The sequence below is a fragment of the Panonychus citri genome, unplaced genomic scaffold (assembly GCF_014898815.1).
Source record: "Panonychus citri isolate SS breed McGregor unplaced genomic scaffold, ASM1489881v1 Contig00083, whole genome shotgun sequence".
Lineage (NCBI taxonomy): Eukaryota > Metazoa > Arthropoda > Arachnida > Trombidiformes > Tetranychidae > Panonychus > Panonychus citri.
In genome coordinates, this window is record NW_026515488.1 from 110,762 (window position 1) to 129,734 (window position 18,973).

At 32.2% G+C, this 18,973-nt stretch overlaps 4 protein-coding genes and 1 long non-coding RNA gene across 8 annotated transcripts; 2 read left to right on the plus strand and 3 right to left on the minus strand.

The window, feature by feature from the left end:
* The first annotated feature begins 404 nt into the window (after positions 1–404).
* Positions 405–2,245, plus strand: LOC128387331 (myb-like protein D). The gene is made up of 2 exons (XM_053346502.1): positions 405–1,434; positions 2,238–2,245. The coding sequence occupies exons 1-2, from the start codon at positions 405–407 to the stop codon at positions 2,243–2,245; spliced, it is 1,038 nt and encodes a 345-aa protein (XP_053202477.1).
* Positions 2,121–5,102, minus strand: LOC128387373 (G2/mitotic-specific cyclin-B-like). Its single transcript, XM_053346569.1, has 6 exons — positions 4,791–5,102; positions 4,421–4,648; positions 4,059–4,346; positions 3,754–3,915; positions 3,207–3,695; positions 2,121–3,098 (listed from the first exon to the last, which is right to left on the minus strand). The coding sequence occupies exons 1-6, from the start codon at positions 4,812–4,814 to the stop codon at positions 2,925–2,927; spliced, it is 1,365 nt and encodes a 454-aa protein (XP_053202544.1). The 5' UTR covers positions 4,815–5,102; the 3' UTR covers positions 2,121–2,924.
* A 2,074-nt stretch (positions 5,103–7,176) lies between these two features.
* On the minus strand, positions 7,177–14,596 carry LOC128387377 (filamin-C-like). 4 transcript variants are annotated; one of them, XM_053346574.1, is made up of 4 exons: positions 14,457–14,596; positions 14,234–14,324; positions 11,268–14,106; positions 7,177–8,562 (listed from the first exon to the last, which is right to left on the minus strand). In XM_053346574.1, the coding sequence occupies exon 4, from the start codon at positions 8,238–8,240 to the stop codon at positions 7,503–7,505; it is 738 nt and encodes a 245-aa protein (XP_053202549.1). In that variant the 5' UTR covers positions 8,241–8,562; positions 11,268–14,106; positions 14,234–14,324; positions 14,457–14,596; the 3' UTR covers positions 7,177–7,502. The 4 variants fall into 4 exon arrangements, with proteins under 4 accessions (XP_053202549.1, XP_053202552.1, XP_053202551.1 ...); XM_053346577.1 differs by having other exon boundaries at positions 8,488–10,753; XM_053346576.1 differs by having other exon boundaries at positions 8,488–10,775.
* A 135-nt stretch (positions 14,597–14,731) lies between these two features.
* Positions 14,732–16,844, plus strand: LOC128387372 (zinc finger protein 367-like). The gene is made up of 2 exons (XM_053346567.1): positions 14,732–15,719; positions 15,824–16,844. Exons 1-2 carry the CDS (start codon positions 14,978–14,980, stop codon positions 16,462–16,464), a joined length of 1,383 nt encoding a protein of 460 aa, XP_053202542.1. The 5' UTR covers positions 14,732–14,977; the 3' UTR covers positions 16,465–16,844.
* Positions 16,845–18,412: 1,568 nt separating this feature from the next.
* LOC128387381 (uncharacterized) lies at positions 18,413–18,876 on the minus strand. Its single transcript, XR_008325022.1, has 2 exons — positions 18,684–18,876; positions 18,413–18,547 (listed from the first exon to the last, which is right to left on the minus strand). It is a non-coding gene; the product is annotated as an uncharacterized LOC128387381 (long non-coding RNA).
* Positions 18,877–18,973: the final 97 nt, after the last annotated feature.

An 18,973-nucleotide genomic window follows, 5' to 3' on the forward strand; every position in this document is an offset into this window, starting at 1 on the left:
ATTAAAAAGACAATATAATTTGTAATAATTAAGGGTTAAAGGTTTTCTAATTTCCCATTCAAAAAGGTAATTGGATTAAAGTTTTCATTGAACAATTAAAATTATGACAATCACATTGACAATAAGACAATTAAAGAGGAGGAAACAATTAACTAAACAGTTAATACAATCACTCTATGGTCTGATTAAAAGGTTAATCAATTGATTACACAACGATAACATCGGATGAACATTTCAATCAACGATCAGTTTGATTACCAACATTAAATGATCAACATTAAAATCAAGTAATCAACAGAAACTCTGATCAAAGTGATTTACAAGTGATTCTAATCATCATCGTAGTGATTAATTTATCTGGAAAATTGATTGATTGGGTTAAAAATTTTGTGCTCTGCTTTCCAATGGAGTTGATTTATCGATCATCGTTAATTGTCATCTTAATTGAGACAATTTTACACTGTGTAAGTGGAGATATAACCAAAATCGGATTAACTGAACCAACGGAAACAACATTGATTGAGATGAAACCTTTGTATCACTATTCATTTGACGATAATGACCAAGGGTCAAGGAAATTAAATCGACTATTGAAAAAGAATAGGAAAAAAGATCCATACGGAAAGAGACGCGATTCTTTCAGACTGTTCACTTCGGACGACGATAAGCAGAAAGAATCGACGAAAGAAAGTGAATCTGGTTCTCAACAGGAAGCTGGTGTTTCCGGTCAAGGTTCGAGTGCCACTGGTGGAGGTAAAGTGGTCAACATTGACAAGGGATTATTGGAAAGTCACAAGGAACAAGAACTTGACCATTTGGATCATGATTCACATTCAAATGAAGATAAATTCGTGAAAATGATCTGGGACAAAGGCGATGGATTCGTGAAGCGTTGGCATTGGGACAGAGGTGAGAAAATAAAGGAGAAACACTCGATCGCTGAAAAGAAACACTTAGAACATCATGATAAGGGTAAAATCGATGAACATATCGAAAAACAAAAAGGTGTCGTTGTCCACTCGAAAGCGGAAGATCTAACGGAGACAAACGGGATCGATAATATGGCCAAAAGTACGATGACCTCCGATAAAGAGACTAAGAATGATGATATTGTTCAACAATTAAGATTATTGAAACAACGTCAACAAGAAAAGGGTGAAAGTGAAAACATCGATCAACAATTAAATGGACAATCAAATAATTATCAAGAACTTAACGGAAACGATAATAATAATAATAATGAAGAAAATGTCAACGATTCTGCCAACAATAGTCCAAATAATCGAGTTGTATCAATGTTACTCGGTGGACAATCAGAGGATTCAGAAAACGGTGAGAATAATAATGGAAATGGATTAGGTAATAACGATGAGAACAATCAAGAAAACATCAACAATTTACGCCGTAAACAATACAGAGAAATCCTTCAAAGAGGTAATCATGTTAATCGCGATGACGATGATGAGGATACACCGCGATTGAAGAATCGACGATTTCCCGTTAAAAAAGCACAACAACAATTAGAAAACAATGAAGACAATCAATCAACATCTTCACCAGGGGATTCAAATGATTTGAATAATATTAAGAAACACCTTGATTACCACCGGCGGGTAACAGTCAGGGAGGAGAAATCGGAATTGGCCTCACAGGAGAGATACCGAGACGGTGGTAATTCCGATGAGGGTGGGAAAAAGGATCAGGGTGGCGACGGAGGAGATGCAAGTGGAAACAACTACGAAGCGGGTTCCAAGGGCAGCGGGTACATTAAAAGTTACCAATTAACTTCCGATGGACAAAACAATCAACTTAATCCGATTGATTTTGCTTCAATAGTTGGCGACCAATCGTTGCAAATTAAAACCGCTGTGGCCTCTGAAAATGACAACAATCAGCCGAAAACTGTTAATCAAGACGAGAACAATCAAATTAAATCATCTGAACGAGACATTGACACTAGTTTATCACGAGCACAATTAATTACCAATAATCATTTCCAATCAAATACTTTGCAAATGATTAACCCGAGATAATCATTTACAATTTCATTTCATTAACCTAATTTATTTATTTATTTATTTATCTAATTGATTAACTTTTAATTGTATTTGCTGGTGTTGTTTTTAAATTGTAGTTTATTTTTTGTTTCTTGTGTGAGTGTGACGATAATTTAACTTATTGGTTAGTTAATTGTTTTTGGTTTTTGTTCATGTTATTGTCTCACTATGTTTTTCAAGCCTCTTAATGTGTCTCTTGGATTATTGTTAATATTATGTTTTCTTTGTTAATTAAGATTAGTAATTTATAAATTGGAAGATTAATTAAAAAAATATATATATCATCTGTCACATAAAGAAAGATGATTAAGATTATCTCTCTCTCAGCTCCTTCTTTGCGTCTGGTTTTCTTTGCGGTTGTGTCGTCTTAATTGTGGACAATTAAGTCAACTGGACCTTTGTTGATTGTTCACAATTGTAATTTATAAATCACAGTTTTAGGATTTGAGTCAAAATTTAGTAAAAATCAGGGAATGGGAGAAGAGGGTTTTGGGCAATGAACAATCAGAACCAGAAATATAATCTCCATTGAATATTGGGTGGGAAGGATTAGGAATTTTTTTTGGGTTTTTTGTTGATTGTTTTATGTTGGATTAAAGTTGGATTAGCAATACGAATGGAGATTTATTAAGGGTTAAGAGATATGATTTTACAGAAAAGCTCCTCAGTCGTTAATCTTTTTCTTTCTTTCTTTATCACTCATGCTTAATCTTTCCTCTTAATTGTTAGGTGATTTTTTTAGTTTCATCTGGATCATATCATGGAGGTAAATATTATCATCAAAAGTTTCTTTTCAATTTTTCACTCAAATGTGCAAGAGAACGAGAGGATTTTGTTATTGTTTCTGTTTGTATAGTGAGAACACAATTAACGTTTCTCTTGAATTGTTGTTAATGATGATGAAGATTGAGTTTGCTTTGTGACGGTTGATTTTTTACCAAGAAATAATCCATTGGCCATATCTTGGATAACTTGAGACTCTAATTCTGGACGTTTCGAGATACGAGATAATTTTGTTGACCCATACTTTTTACGGCAAGACTAAAAGAGAGAGACAAGGGAAGAGAACAAATTAAAGTTGATTGTTCAATAGAAATTGATTATTGTTTGTGAGTTGAATTTAGTGTTTCGAAGGTGTTTTTTGTTTACCTGGAACTTAGAGTTTGGTGCTCGGAGAATTATTTTACAAAGAACCGAAACATAAGGCTGAAGTTGCTCATCACTATAGTGAGAGTAAAATTTCAAGGTTGAACTCCAAGGGTTTGAACCTTCACCTACAATTCGTAGGGTTGTGTATAAAGCGGTGGCCGCAACTAATGATGGATCCCAGTGAACGCATTCATATTCAACTAGACACAATTCCATTAAGTATTTGGCCATGGTGTGTATCACAGCATCTGCATGGGCGGCTTTTGACATTCGACGGAGGAAATGTAATGGCAGTGGTCGTCCTAATTCAAATTTTAACCCTTTCAAAATGGCGATCTCCATTTTAATTATGTCCTTTTTATGATACAAATTGTCACACATTGAAACAAAGTCGTTCATCTCAGGTGGATAAATTTCCTCATACTTTGAGGCGATGAACATTGAAGTAATACCAACCAATTGTACCTTATTTTTGTTAATATTTTCAGCCTAAAGAAAATATGATTAATAATTTGAAAGTAAATTAAATCAAAGTTAAACAATTTACCTGACAGAATCTATCGAGTATTCCAACAGTCATATAAAGTGTTTCCGGTGTTAGATGGAATTGATAATGAACACTGATCAACCAATCGATGAGAATCGACCTCATCTTTGGAGTATATTCTTTTTGTGAGATCAAACTATTTGGTTTAATTTGATATTTAGACTGTAAAAGAAATAAACAAATACGAAATGAATTAGAGATTTAGATTGTTGAAGCAAATAAACATGATAACCAATGGATTATAAAGAACTTAAAGAATTGATGAGAAAACTTGGTCTAAAAGAGAATTGAACAAATTAATTTACCTCAAGTTGCCTTAAATATTTGTAAATGTCATTAACATAATCAGTGGTCAGGAACACGTTTAGCTCGTCGTTTTCATCAATATTTTCAACGTCTTCGGGTATAATTGCGCTTGAGAAACAATTTTTAGTAACTCTCCTTGCGATGACCTCAGCAATACCTGAAGGTCTCAAGCTGAGTCGAGGTATTTTAGAGACAACCTTTTCAACTGGACATTCACCAGTAACTTGTTTAACATTCTGTGATTGTTTATTGGTACCTTTAGCCTCGGCTACTGACTCACTAGATTCCTGATTAGACAATAAGAGAAAAGTTTGAAACAATTAGATGATAAAACAAAGAAAATTATATTAGCAGTAATTACCTTTGACACAGGTTTGATTGGGTCAGGTAGTTCATCTTTAATTGATTTGAGGTTAAGCTTAGAAGCCTCATTGATCACTTTATTTTGAATATTAGTGGTCTGTTGGAGAGCTGATCTTTTCACTTGGTTAATTAAGGAACTGTTGCTGGTACCAGTAGATCTTTTAAAGAGAACTCCTTGTTGGCCATGTTTGTTTTCAATATTAGGCTTGAGTAAAAGATTTCCGCCCTAATAATAAGAGAGAAAGAGAAAAGAAAACATAGAATTACAATTAGTAATCGAGATGAGAATAAAGAAAATGATGAAATATTAACAAGGCAATGAGAAAATATAGAGGATAAAACAAAGGTCACAAAATGGAGAAACTTACAAAACGATTTCTAGTAACATCCATATTTAAAATTTAGAATAAAATTGAAAATGTTTGAAGAATTTTAGTTAAAATGGAGAAAATAGATGAATAAAAAAAAAGAGATACTGGACAAATCGCCAAAAACTAGGATTGACCAAAGGAAGAGCCTTTTTGGTTCAAACAAAAAGGATTAATTAAAAAGTGAAGGGAAAAGATTCAAAATGGTGAAGTAAATTGTTGAATAAACAAAATTCAAAGAGATTGGTTGGTAAGAGAAGATGATGAATGATCAACAAGATGGATTGGAATTGAATTAAATGGTGATGTTGATCAAAAAAAGCCGATGGTAAAATCACAAAGATACAATTATAAAGAGATGATAAGACCGAATGAGAGAGAAATGAAAGAGGAGATGAAAGAGAGGGAAAGAGACAAGAAGACAAACAAACATTTTTTAAATTTAAATCTCAGAAAAGCGGTTAAGCTCAACAACCAATGAAAAAGAGAAAAAGAATCGAAAGTTACTCCATCTATTGGAATTTTTGAGAAAATCTCGAATTTTGATCAACAAAAGAAAAACTTTTTTCTCTCTAATAATTAAATTCGATTTTTGGTCTTTTTTCTTAACAATTTTTATTTCTAATAGAGAAAATAATCTGTTTCCAAATTTCTAAAGTTTAAAAATTCGAAAATCAAGAAATTCTGTTCGATTTTTGTTAAATTTTCTTTTTTAATTACAATTTAAAGATTGGGAGAATTGAATATTTGCCAACAATTAACTCGTATTTCATTTCCACCAGTTAATTGGTTATTACGATTGGATTAATTTACTTTTCTTTTAATCTATATCTTTGTATTTTTTTCATTTCTATTAACCTTTAATTGTTACTACAATTGTATTTGGAAATAACAATTAATTGGTTGAATTTAGTAAAGTTTAAAGTTGACCTAACACAATTTAATTTAGATAAAAATTGGCAAAAAAATTATCTCAATGTTACAAATGAATCTAATTGATTTTGAACAAGGTCAACAATTAATGAATATTAGATTTTTATTTTTATTTTCATTGCAACAGCTTAAATACAATTAGCTTAATTTGATTTGTTTCTCTCTCTTTAATTCAAACAATTGGAATCAATTTTCAACAATCAATTGAAAATCTAACAAGTGAGAAAATATTATTTTTCCTATGAGATTGTCATTTAATTGAGCAATTAATAATAATAATAAAGGAAATCAGCATTAGTTAAGGTTACAAATATTGACAACTAATTGTAACAATTAGCAATTTATGTGAGAGATCAATAAATCAATCAGTTAATCAGCATCAAGATTATGAAGACAGAGAGAGAGAGAGAGAGGGAAGAAGATAAGATTAACTTTGAGACGAAAAAAGCGGATTAGATTCAAACGATTGGATAATCGGATTAAATTGATTAATCCAATTGGTGGGGACAATTTGTTAATTGTTCACATGACCATTACATTAAAAGGACTACCATTAACATCCCTCTCGGCATATTTGATTCTAATTATGTAATCACCCGATTTGTAGGGTCGATAATATAATTTATGTAGACCCTGTTTCGGTAAATCTTGACGATATTCAACGTGTCCAGGTCCAGTTATGGTCCAGGTCAATCGTCCTGGTGCCGCTGCTGAGGTGTCAACAATAATCTCATTGGAAATCATAGTTAATCCATTGTTTAAACCTCTACCAGTGACCTTAATTAACCTTGATGATCTTGAATAACATGAGGGTGATGTGGCCGATGAAAGGCCAATTAAATATCGACGGGGTTCCGCTGCTCGCACTGGAACGGTAAATGGACTTCGACGAACGGGAACACCATCATAGGTAATATAAATTTTATACGTTCCTTTTTTACTTATTGTGTAGGTCACTTTTACCGATCCATCGTGATTATCGCTAAATGAAGTTTCAGATCGAGATGGACCAACAACCCGAACGGAAAGATCACCGATTCCAGATCGACCGGTGTGAACAGTAAAAGTATTTGGTGCTCCCAGAATAGCTGAGATTAAACCAGAACCATTGGCGATCACAAGTGAGGCCATAATTGTCACTCGATAATTAACTCTAATAACCTGAAAAAAAGGCAACAATTTAGTTTCCACAATTTAATCAATTGAGATAAAATTTTCATCTCCATTTGTATTAACATAAATCCCCAACCAACCCAATTAATTGTTAACGTTATTCAACTGATCATCTTAATTTTGTTTAAATGATAATTTATATTTTTCTTACAATAATTATTAATCACAATTACATTTGATAATTAACAAAGATTAATATTGGGTTACAATTTTTTACGACAAAATGAAAACAAATATTATGATTAAAGTTTACAAATAAAACCGAGATGAGACAAAGTAATCAAGTTAATTGTTGAGACTCTGGTACTTAATTTTTAATTCTGTATATCATAAGCAAGACACATAACACAATCAGCGAACCAAATTAATGGACAATTAGCAAAAAAAAAATTAAATTAAACAAGATGATAAGAGGCATAAGCTTAAAGGGAAAATAAAACAACACCAAAAGAAAAAGAAAAGCAAAGAAACATTGAAGAAGAAAAAGTTTTTTGTTTGTTTCGAAATCGATAATCAATCGATAGATAGAAGGATAATGATAATCAGATTAATTGTTGATTAGGTGTAAATACATTAGAATTTAGAAAGATTAATTGTTAATTATAATCACATTATTCTTAATTTATATGGACTACCAGGAACATCGAGTTCATTGAATTTAATCTTGACTATATAAAGACCTCGAGCATCGGCCAAATAGTATAATTTGTGGAGACCTGAGACAATGTGAACATGTCGAGTTTGTACATTTCCAGGGCCCGAAATTGACCAATTAACACGACCTAAACCAGCCTTTCGAGTGTCAACAATTATCTCACTTTGAACATTGGTTATACCTCGATATAAACCTCGACCTGAAACTTTGACCTTACTTGGATTACCAAAAGGTCCTTCTAACCCGATGGACTCTTCATCGATATAATTATCATTCAAATTTTGATAACTAGAATTATGATCAAGATGATGGTTATAATGATTAGAATGGTTAATTGTTGTTTCATCTAATTGTGATATGGGTTGATTGTGATATGAGCTTTTAGGATAAAATGGTTGATCGGTGCCGACACTTGGATCATAAATTGGCACATCAAATGGTGAACCTTTCAGGTGAAGTCCGTTCTGTTTAACGGTCACTTTATAATAACCAGGAACCATTGGTTTATATGAGACTTTAATTGAACCATCCTCGTTATCGGTGTACCTCATTTGGGCATTTGATGGACCCTCGATTCCGATTGAAATTCCCGATTCAGCGTCCGGATTTGTGTGAACGGTAAAATCATTGAATACCTTTGCTTTTCCAGAAAGTAGTCCTTGACCAAGGGCTATTCCGTGGCCAAACATCGTGTTTAAAGGTCAATTAGGTTGAAACAAGTTGATTGGTTTTCCCTTTCACAATTTTGGTCAATTTTTTTTGTCTTTTCAAATCTTCAATTCAATTTGATGATTGGTGATGTTTAATTGTTTATCTTTGATTGATTACAATCAATTCTCAAAATGCAGAAATAACTGAAACAATTTAATCCAGTGATGATCAAGAACTATTATTAGTTAATTGTTTCTCTGGTTCTGGTTTTTTTTTGTTTGCTGATTGTTTGTCTCCTGAGATTGTTGATTAACCAATACTTTCGTTGATTGTTGATTGTGTCTCAAATTGTGTTGGTTCCTGAAATGATTGGTGATTAGGCTTTTAGTTAATCGGGCGGTTTTTTGGATAATTGGTTTTTTTTGATTGTTTTTTTTACTGATTTATTTACAATTAACCATAATGATGGTTTCAGCTAAAGCTAATGATAGAGGAGGAAACGGAAACGAGTGGATCATCAGGAAGGTTTTTTGGTGGGAAGGGAAATCAATCCAAAAGGTGATAAATAATGAAATGATGAAATGAGAGATGATCAAGTTAATTAGTTGATTAGTTGGTTAGAAAAGCGCATAAGCCAAACAATTAAATTTAGTTGACTGGTCATAACAATAAAGCAAAGAGAGGTGATTAGATGGTCGATTGAAAGTTAATTCAGTTAACATTGACAATTAGAGAGACACAGGAACAAAATTAGAAAAGTTGATTAACTAAATTGTTTCAATTGTGAATTGAAGGTTTCATGTTTTCTTTATCAAAGCTCAACATCAAAAAGACAAATGATCAACTATTGGAATTGAATTTTCCAATTTAAAACAATTTTCTATTAATATTAATCTTCCTCATCAACATCATCATCAATCTCGACTCAACTGGATTAAAATAGATTGCTAAGGTTAGTTAAACTGTTCGGGTGAACCAAAAAAATTAAGGGCCAAGTAAAACATAGGAATTGGTTCAATCTTCATATTGAATTGGGTTGATGGATGAATAGAGATGAAGAAGATGAGGATGATAAGGATGATGATGATTTCGAACTGATTTCAAGTGATATTTATGAGAAGATGATGATAATTAGCTGAGTCGAATCGTAATTTAACTTATAATTTAGAAAAATAAATCAACAATTAACCTTCTTGTTGTTGATTCAGGTTAATTTTCCCTTGGATTTATATTTTTACTTGAATTACTTTTTTCCTTTCCAATTTGATTAACATGTTAATTCAGTTATGAAATGTGAGAGTAATTAACGAAATCAATTGTTGTTACTATGAATAGATATTCAAACAATTTGACAAAGGTTGATTATGATTCTAATTTAATTTATATTAATTAACAGAGAGTCAAATGACATAATTAACTTTGAATTTATATTATCAAGTTTTCTTGATGAATTGATTTTATTTTTTTTTTCTTCAATGAGTGATTAATTTTGGTACAATTAAAAGTTAACGATATAACTGATTAGCGAGAGATTTAATCATGATTTAAAAGATGTTAAAAATTAGTTTGTAAATTTAGATTGACAAACAATTAAGTTAATCAATCTAATCAAGTTAAATCAAAAGAAAAGCTAAGAAACAAAAGAAAATGTAACAATTAAATTAACAATTGTGAAACAGAAAATATAATTAAGATTAGAATCAAAAAATAATCAGCAAAAATTAATTAGGTTAAATTTGTGTGCTTTGATTGATCTGTAATTTGGACAATTTGGATTAGTGATTTAAGGCGACGACAACAATTAAATCTAATTGCTAATTGAAATATATAAAGAGCAAGAGAAAGACCAAGATAATTGTTGTTGATTCTGTATTAACAATGAAAAGGTAACGACAACAATTAACCTAATTTTAAACAATTCGTACACTGAATGGACTACCGGGTACATCTCGTTCATCATATTTAATTTTAATTGTGTAATTACCAGCGGTGTCGGGCTTGTAGTACAATTTGTAGACTCCGTTGTCGACCCCGCGATTTTTGGTCTCAACGTTACCTGGTCCCTCGATGGACCAATGAAGTCGACCTGACCCACAGTTTTTAACGTCCACCAGAATTTCATTTTGAACATTAGTTATTCCAGAGTAAAGTCCACGTCCAGTTACTCGAGCACGAGCGGTCGAGGTAAGGCCACCACTCGACGAGCTAAAACCATCATAGCCCGTTGATCGTGACGATGAATAGTTATAAGGTTCATCTCCTCGAATACGAACCTTATATGGTGAACCTGATAAATTGATTCCATCAAATTTAACGGTAATCATGTATTCACCTGGGACACTTGGTACATAAGAGACTTTAATTGTTCCATCATGATTATCGGTATATTTAATTTCCGCTCGTGAAGGTCCATCAATTCCCACCGAGAGTCCATGGTAACCACTTCGATTGGTGTAAACTGTGAATTCGTTGGTTGTATTAGTCCGACCTGAGATCAGGCCAGAGCCGATCGCCATTACACCGGGCATTGTTATTAAAGAATTGGTGAAAACTTTTTCAGCAATTAATTGTGTCTTTCTTTTGATTGTTTGTCAGAAATTGATTGCAATGAAAAACGAAATTCACAATTATTAAATTAAATTTGAACCCGAAATTGAAATAAACACAATCGATGATAATTAAACACACAATCAAACACACGCACACACGAACGATAATCACAATTGTCCACAATTTAAATAAAATTATGATTTTTGCAATTAGATGATCAGTTGATTGAATAACAATTAATTTTCCGGGTTAGTTGGATAAGCCAAGCAAAAGCATTGGTAACGATTACAAAGGTAATAGGATTAGGATTAGGATTAGGATTTCGAAAGTTAATTTGAAACAATAAGATGATATGATGAAGATAATGATGAGAAGGATGATCAAGGGATGACAAATAAGAAAGAGAAAAGACACAGAGAAGAAAGACCGTTAGAGAGAGAAGAAAGAGAGTGAGAAAGAGCGAGAGAGAGAGAGAGAGAGAGAGAGAGAGAGAGAGAAACGAAATTGATTCTTACCTGGATAAAGAAGATTTTTTATCTCCACTGATGAAACGAAAGAATCAAATTTATCCTCAGATGAAGAGATGAAAATGATGATGATGATGAGAGAAGATGATCACAATCAATTAACAAGAAATGAAAATTTCTCAAGAAAATTCCAATTCTCGATGAGATGAAGATGAGAAAAGAACAGAAAATTCAAGCTTCATCATCAGAATCTCTCATTTTCTCTCTCTCCCTCATCTTCTTCATCTTCATCATCATCTTTTTCTCTCTCTCTCGCTCTCTACTTTGGTGATGTTTCATTCGCGGTGGGAAAATCGTAGTTATCGCTATGACTTTTTTTGGGCTAAATGTGAATCTTTTTTAACTTGAAAGTTATTCAGCGTTTGAGCCAAGATACAGAGGAGATGATTTTTATCTTCTTTGTCTTTCTCCTCCTCTTTCTTGCTCATTCTCATTCTCATCATAGTCATCATCATGTTCACAATCAACTTAATTGCCAAATTTTTCTACCATTGATGTTATCAACTGAAAATGTCTCAAGTCAATCTTCATCTTCATCTTCGTCTTTTCCTTTTGCCTCTGCCACTTGTAACACTTTTTTTCTTTCATTTTCATGATAAATTGTTGACATTTTTCTCAAACCATCAACTAAATTGTTGTTGTTTATCCTCATAACAATTTCTCAATAACTTGAATGTTTCTCGTTCTCAATGTTTCTCTTGGTGATAATTTTGTATTCACTTGAGAAGATTGTAAAACAAACACTGAGGTATTCTGATTTTATCCTGATTTTGAGATTGAAAACAATTGAGATTTACTGGATTAAAACACAATCACTTGTTTCCGGGATTGTGATAGGATAATGTTAGATATTTTTGATTCCTCCAAGAGTTAATTGTCACCTTCACAGTTTAACAGGATAATAACAAAGAGATTTCCTGTTAGAGGAAGGCAAGAGTAATAGATTAACATGTAATCAACAAGTAAGGTGTAGATGTATTAGTCTAAATATAATTTGCTTCATGTAATTAGATTGATGAGTTGAGATGATTCTGTCTTTGGCTTGAAGATTCAATGGATTCTTCTTGTTGTTGCCATTGAATTTTATGTAATCATATCAACAGAATTTGGTGTTGATCAAAAAAGATCAACAGAATATCCTATCAGCTTTGATATTATATTTTCTCATTCGAATTGTTTGAAACTTGGTAAATTGTTCCATTGAAATTCGATATTCCAATAAGTATATCAGCAAGAGAAGCACGTGCAAGGAAACTGGACAAAAAGGAAAAACCAATGACCAGAAAAGAGAGAAACTAAACAATAGAAAAAGAAAATCAAGCAAGAAAAATGTCAGAGGTATTTTGCCTGCGGCTTTAAAAGAAAGTCCATTTAAAACCAGTGAGAAGAAAAAGTCGAAAAGGAAAGAGAGAGAGAGAGAAAACATTACAATTTAAATGGGAGAATATGGAAGATACTGAGAGAGTAGAAAGTGATATGATTTCGACAGTTTTGTCTCTTCTCCTTTTCGATGGTAAAAATTTTCTCAATGTTGTCGATTCATTTGAACCAGAATCGCTTCATTGTTCATCTTATTGGCAAGAATGATAATCAAGCTGAGAAGTTTTAATAATATTATCGATCAACTAAGTTTAGTTAACCAGGTAAATTATCTTTGATTTTCTTCCATTTGGATAACAGAGACTTCGGATCAAGTTAATTCTCTCATGATCGTATTTAATAATCATGAAAAAGTTGAAGTTTTAGATTGTGAGTTTCGTTTTCGACCAATTTGAAGAAAACAGTTACACTATTTCACTAATATAATGTCTTCATCATCGCTTTCAAGTAACATAAACAATATACTTGAGAAAGTTGAGCAATTTTTAACTGTTCAATTACTAAAGGTAAACTGTTAATAATTTACAGTTGATTGTTTCATCTTAATTATTTTTCATTACCGATTGTGAGCCAATCGGACAGTTTTCATCCGCTTTGAGCATAATCAGTATTTTTCATCGTTGTACCAAAATCATACTAAGGATTGTGTGAATTCTGGCCTTCATGTCTATGAAGTTTAATCTCTTCTTGATATTTGGTGAAGGCTCACCAAGAGCAAATCGTATTTTCTATTCAACCAAATCCACTCGAGTTATAATCTCATTTACTTGAAGTTCTTCAGGTAGAAGTACTTCAACTTGAATTCGAGTGTTCATTTGTACAAGATTTAGGGTCGTAAATAAACTCCAGCACCAGTTAACCAATTAAGTAGCTTGCAAAGTGGCTTTGTCCAATTCAGCTCGAGTCTCGATTTCTGTTTCCTGTTCAATAGTCTTCTGGAGCCTTCGTTCAACTGAACAATCTTCCAGAAAGTTACTACTTGTATGTTGATCGGCGACATGCTTTTCAATAAGGACCTATTGATCACCAAAGGATTTAAGTGATTCTCGTCTCGCTGATGCTAATTGAGTAGTCGGTCAATGAAAATGGTAGACCAATATTCATAAGTCTGGATGAATTAATTATATCAGCAAATTCACGATTCTCAGAGAGAAAACTATAACCAGGATGAATTGCCTAAGCTTCACATCTATTAGCTGCTATTACTTTATTAAGATAAGTATCAGCTGATGGTGTTTCTCTCAAGTTAATTGCTTCATCAGCCGAGTAAAAATTGGATACTATCATCTAATGAGTATCTATCAATGTTAGTGTAAACCACAGTTGTTAACAGTCTCATGCATTAGGTTTTTCCTGAAACCCAACAGCTGATTTCACCTCGATAAGCAAACAGAATTTTTGATAATTGCTCGTTGAATATTAATTGGATAATCTCTTAGAAGATTGACTAAAACAAAGAGAGAAAAAATAGCAAAAAAAAAGGTAACAACCAATTAGAAACTACAACATTAAATTATAATTGTAATGAGAACTTTCTCCAATTGTTGAGAATTGAATTAAAAATCAAAACAAACCTATTACAAGTTGAACAACAGATCAGAGGAAATTGGAGCCTTTCATGATGATAGAAGAGGCCTCAAGGTGACCGATTTATAGCTGATTGATCTGGTATTGAAAGAAAAAGAAGAGAAAATTTAAATTATAAAAATTAACTATGAGAAATGGAAACATAGTTAAACAACTGTTGCTGATCAATTAAATTAATGGGTTGAAACAAAGTGTCTATGGGAATATCACCTTAGAGATGAAAATGTGAGGCTTGTTACTTTGTCTCTACTGTGAACATAACAACAAAGAGAGAATGGAAAAAGTTGGAGGGAACTCACTTAGAGGGAGAATAGAAAACAACCAAAGCGGGAATTGGTTACAAAATGTACAAAGTAAGATGATGAGGATGATGATAAGAAGAGAGAGAGAGAGAAAAAAGAAGAAGACAAGATGAGAGGGAGAAACAACAATAACAAAGCGCCAAGTGAAGGCTCAATGGTAACAAGTAAACAAGAAACAAACACAACCAATAGAGTTGAATTATTTTACCGGGAAAATGGATCATCGTTTGAGCGGGTAAACAGAATTGCCTGTTAAATGGATTGGCGCTTTTAACCAGTTCTTTTGGTGAGTTTGTTGGGAACAATCTCAGTTTTTAACTAATTCTTTTTAATTCTTTGTGGACACAATTTATCTCTAATTATTGGAGAACTTTTTTTGTCAATTCCTTTGAAAGTGTTCCGTTTGTGTCTTGATAACAATTTGTTCAGATGAAAACAACAACAACAACAACCATGGAGTCAACACCAAACTCTGGAAATAAAACTCGTAGTGAAAGTGTTATTATATTTGCGAATGGTAAAGACCATGGGTTTGAGACGAATAAGGATATTGATGATAAATCAAATTATCGGATTTCTAGAAGTGATGGTGATGGTGAAAATTGTTCCATTTCTTCAAAAAATTGTTCATCTTTTCATTCACCTTTGGCTAAAAAGTTCACCTTAATTCAATCGCCAATTTCTGGTACATCTTCACCTTCGTCTATTTATTACTATGATAATAGTACTATAACTTCGTGTAATGTTGTTCTTCATGGTGGTGGTTGGAATTCTGAGAGACCATTAGATTCTTCTGAATCTTCAATTAATTTATATGATGTTGGTTCTACCATTCAGTTAAGTCCAGTCTCGGAAAATGATTGTCCAGAGAATCGTTTAAGTGGTTCACAGTATCGAAATAAATTGAAACGTGGTCGACCTAAATTGGAAACAATTACAAGTCTCATGGAAACAACTAATGAACTTATTGGTTCTACAATTAAGTGTGATGTCTGTAAACGAACATTTCCTCGTGAGAAATCACTTCAAGCCCATTTACGGATACACACCGGTGAAAGGCCGTATGTGTGTGATTTCCCCGATTGTGGTCGTAAATTTGCTCAATCGGGACAATTACGAACTCACCAGAGACTTCACACTGGTGAAAAGCCATTTGTATGTAATTTCGAAGGTAAAGTGATTATTTTCTATTCTCTTTTAGAATTTTCCAATTCGAAAACAAAAAAATTCTAAATCAATTTTCTATTTTTTTTCCTCGTGTGTTTGTATCTTCAGGTTGTGGAAATCGTTTTACTCATGCAAATAGACGGTGTCCAGTTCACCCGATGGTCGGTGTCTCCAGAGATAAAGATATTGGGTCACCAGTGTCCATCTTAAAGTCCAACAGTTCATTAAATAACACAAGTCAGGAAATTCTTGACTGGTTACAAGGTTATTATCGATCAATCAAAAGACAAGGATTAAAACGACCAAAGGAATCTTGTTCAAATCGACCTTTTAAACGAAAATTGGACCTTGATTTAGATCATGTCTCCGAAACGGGTAATTCTTGTCAGGAAAATTCGGCTCTCATCTGGAAGAAAAAAAGAGCCGCTCTTCAGCTCCAAGCTAAACTTGAACATCTTCAAGACAACGGATCCGATGCTGGAACAATTACCGACAATAGTAGTCCAGTTAAAAGGCCAATTAGCGTCGATAATAAGGTTAATTATGAGCAGCTTAGTTCAGATCGACTGATGGGAGCTTTGGCCTTAATGGAACTCGCCAATTGTCCTGTAACCAATTCTTTTCACTCCGAATCCTTTGATTCCGCCTTTAATTGTAGCCTGACCGATGTATCGGAAACTCATGATTACCATAAAGAAATGGACGATCTCATCTTGGATAAAAGTCTGGAATTGCAGTTAATCAAATAGAATACAAAATTAAACTCTTGTAATCTATTCTAATCGTCATCATCATCATTATCATCTTTTCATTGTTTCATCTTCATAACCATTTTTGCTTTTATGATCAATCAATTAACTCCATCTTTCCCTTCAAATTATTTTTTGTATATTTTTCTGCTCGACGATTTATCTCTTATTTAAAAAATAGAGATACAATTTAGGTCACTTTTCAATATTCTAATGTAATTCCCAATCCCTTAATTACTACAACTTTACAATTTTGAATTGTCGATGATATTTACTCGGTGTTTTCGTCATTCTTTCCTTACTCATGCTAATATATGTGCTCGTTAATTTTGACACAATAAAAGAAACAAATTTTTAATAATGTAAACAATTGACTCTCTCACCATTTTAACCCATTGATTAAAGGAACCACACTTTTAAAGAACCAATAATTAAAAGGATTCAAGTTCCTGATGATCATCCAATTGTAACATTTTCATTTTCGATTCTTGTTGTCACACTTATCGATAATCGATGATCCACAATTTAAATGAGACATTTAAAATGTCGAGAGATTTAATTGTCTACAAGATTACAGAGAGTTTAAAACTTACCATTTAATTAAGATCAGATTCCAATCCAAACAAAAAAAATTAATGATCATCCTAATCACTTAAAACTTGAAGGGGAGAAAATATAATCACTTGTTGATTTTGATGATTGAGAATTTCAAAATTACGTTTCAATCACAATTCCCTTTTGATTAATACAAAAGTAAAATTACCAATACAAGTAACAGAATGATTAGAATCAAATTGTTGAGAAAATTGTATAGAAATACTATTAAAATAATCATATAGATCACCGATAAGCTTTAATTGTCCATCACTGAGGCCAAAATGGAGGCCATTTTGTCACCATGAAAATAAACCAACCAAACCAAAATTTGGAGGAAAATAAACAAACACAAGTGAAAATGTTAAAAGAAACCTTCCCCTCACCTGAGGGTTCACGCTAACCAAGAAAAGAAATTAACTAATTGATTAGACTAATCAAACAAATTAATTGAGAGCACAATCAAAACTGAAGATTCATTAATCAATTTCGTCATTCTGGTTCTCTCTTCAAGCGCCATCTGTTGGAATTTAACTCAGTCCATTTGTAGAAATTTTTTTCTTTCAAAATATTTTTGTTTCTTTCATTTGTTTTCTTAATTACGATTAACTTGATTGGATTATTTCACTAGTCTAATTTAATAGTTTTTATCAATTTAATGGTTAATCGAGTTCTCTGTTCTCATCTTTTTCTTTTGATTCTTCTTTAGGCTTTTCAAAAAAGGCTCTTCAATTTATCTCTCTGGTTTCATCTTTTTGTGTCACTGGAACATTTTTGTTTTCTCTCCTTCTCTTTTCTGGTATCAAGTTTGGACATTTTAGTTTAGTTTTATATCATGGAACATGGTGATGACAATCCTAAGGTTCAAGAAGAAGGCCAAATATTACGTTCTAAGCTTCGGAAAGATTTCCTGGACACTTTGATGGTTCTTCGGGGAAAACAAGTAAACCTTGTTATGTACGAAACTGGTCTCACCTCTTTAAAAGCTTCTTACAAATCAGGTGATCCTAATTTCAATCATTTGATTGTTGAACATCTTGAAACTGCCATTGGAATTGTACCTAAAGCAATAATCAGAACTTGCGATGTTATCTCTTTAAATTTTAAACTCAATTAATTATCTTCATTATAACCCTTATTGTCTTTCTGATTGTCATCGGTTAAATATTGACCAGTATCTCTGTTACTTGGTCAATAACAATTTCTATTATACTGTGAACCAAATGGTTAAAAATATTAAAACATCAAAATGAACAAAGGCAAGTAAATGACTAATTGTCATCTAATATATTATCCAAATAATGATGATGCTGATGATAAAATCTAAGAATTGTGGATTAATAAGTGTTAAAAACTAATCCGTTTGAAGGGAAAGGAAACCAAATATTCAACAGCTGATTAGAAACAAAAAGGAAACCATTTTAAAGTTGTCAGTCGATTAAATCTATTAACAAGCCTTGAAAAGCCATAAAAGAAAACCAATCAATAACTGAAATGAAAAGGAAACAATTAGATTAAATTAACTAAAAAACTGAATTGAAATCAACTTAGATGAGAGATAATTTCAATTTAAATTGATAGAAAAGAATAGAATGAAAAAAAAACGAAAATAGAAAATATCAAACCTTGTCAACTAATACAAACTCTCATTGGAAAATCATAGATTTCAATCAACAATTTACTCCAAACAATCAAATCAACACCTTTAATCTAAAGTAAACAATTTAATTGTTAATTTTTCTTCTCATAGAAAATGTTATCAAAATAACAACAAAAAAAAAAGAATAAGAAAGTGTTTCCATCTATTGAGAGGAAAATGTAAAATTCTAATCGAAAAGGGGGAGGAGATAAAAAAAAATAATTTTCTTTTCTCAACTCGAACATAAATTTTCATTTTTGTTCTTGTTTATTCAAT

Coding starts and splice junctions, on each gene's coding strand:
- LOC128387331 (XM_053346502.1), top strand. CDS start 405: ATGGAGTTGATTTATCGATCATCGTTAATTGTCATCTTAATTGAGACA.
- LOC128387373 (XM_053346569.1), bottom strand. CDS start 4,814: ATGGATGTTACTAGAAATCGTTTT. Junction 3,916..4,058: donor AATATTTAAGGCAACTTGAG/GTAAATTAATTT, acceptor TTTCTTTTACAG/TCTAAATATCAAATTAAACC. Junction 3,099..3,206: donor CACCAAACTCTAAGTTCCAG/GTAAACAAAAAA, acceptor TCTCTCTTTTAG/TCTTGCCGTAAAAAGTATGG.
- LOC128387372 (XM_053346567.1), top strand. CDS start 14,978: ATGAAAACAACAACAACAACAACCATGGAGTCAACACCAAACTCTGGA. Junction 15,720..15,823: donor ATTTGTATGTAATTTCGAAG/GTAAAGTGATTA, acceptor TTGTATCTTCAG/GTTGTGGAAATCGTTTTACT.
- LOC128387377 (XM_053346574.1), bottom strand. CDS start 8,240: ATGTTTGGCCACGGAATAGCCCTTGGTCAAGGACTACTTTCTGGAAAA.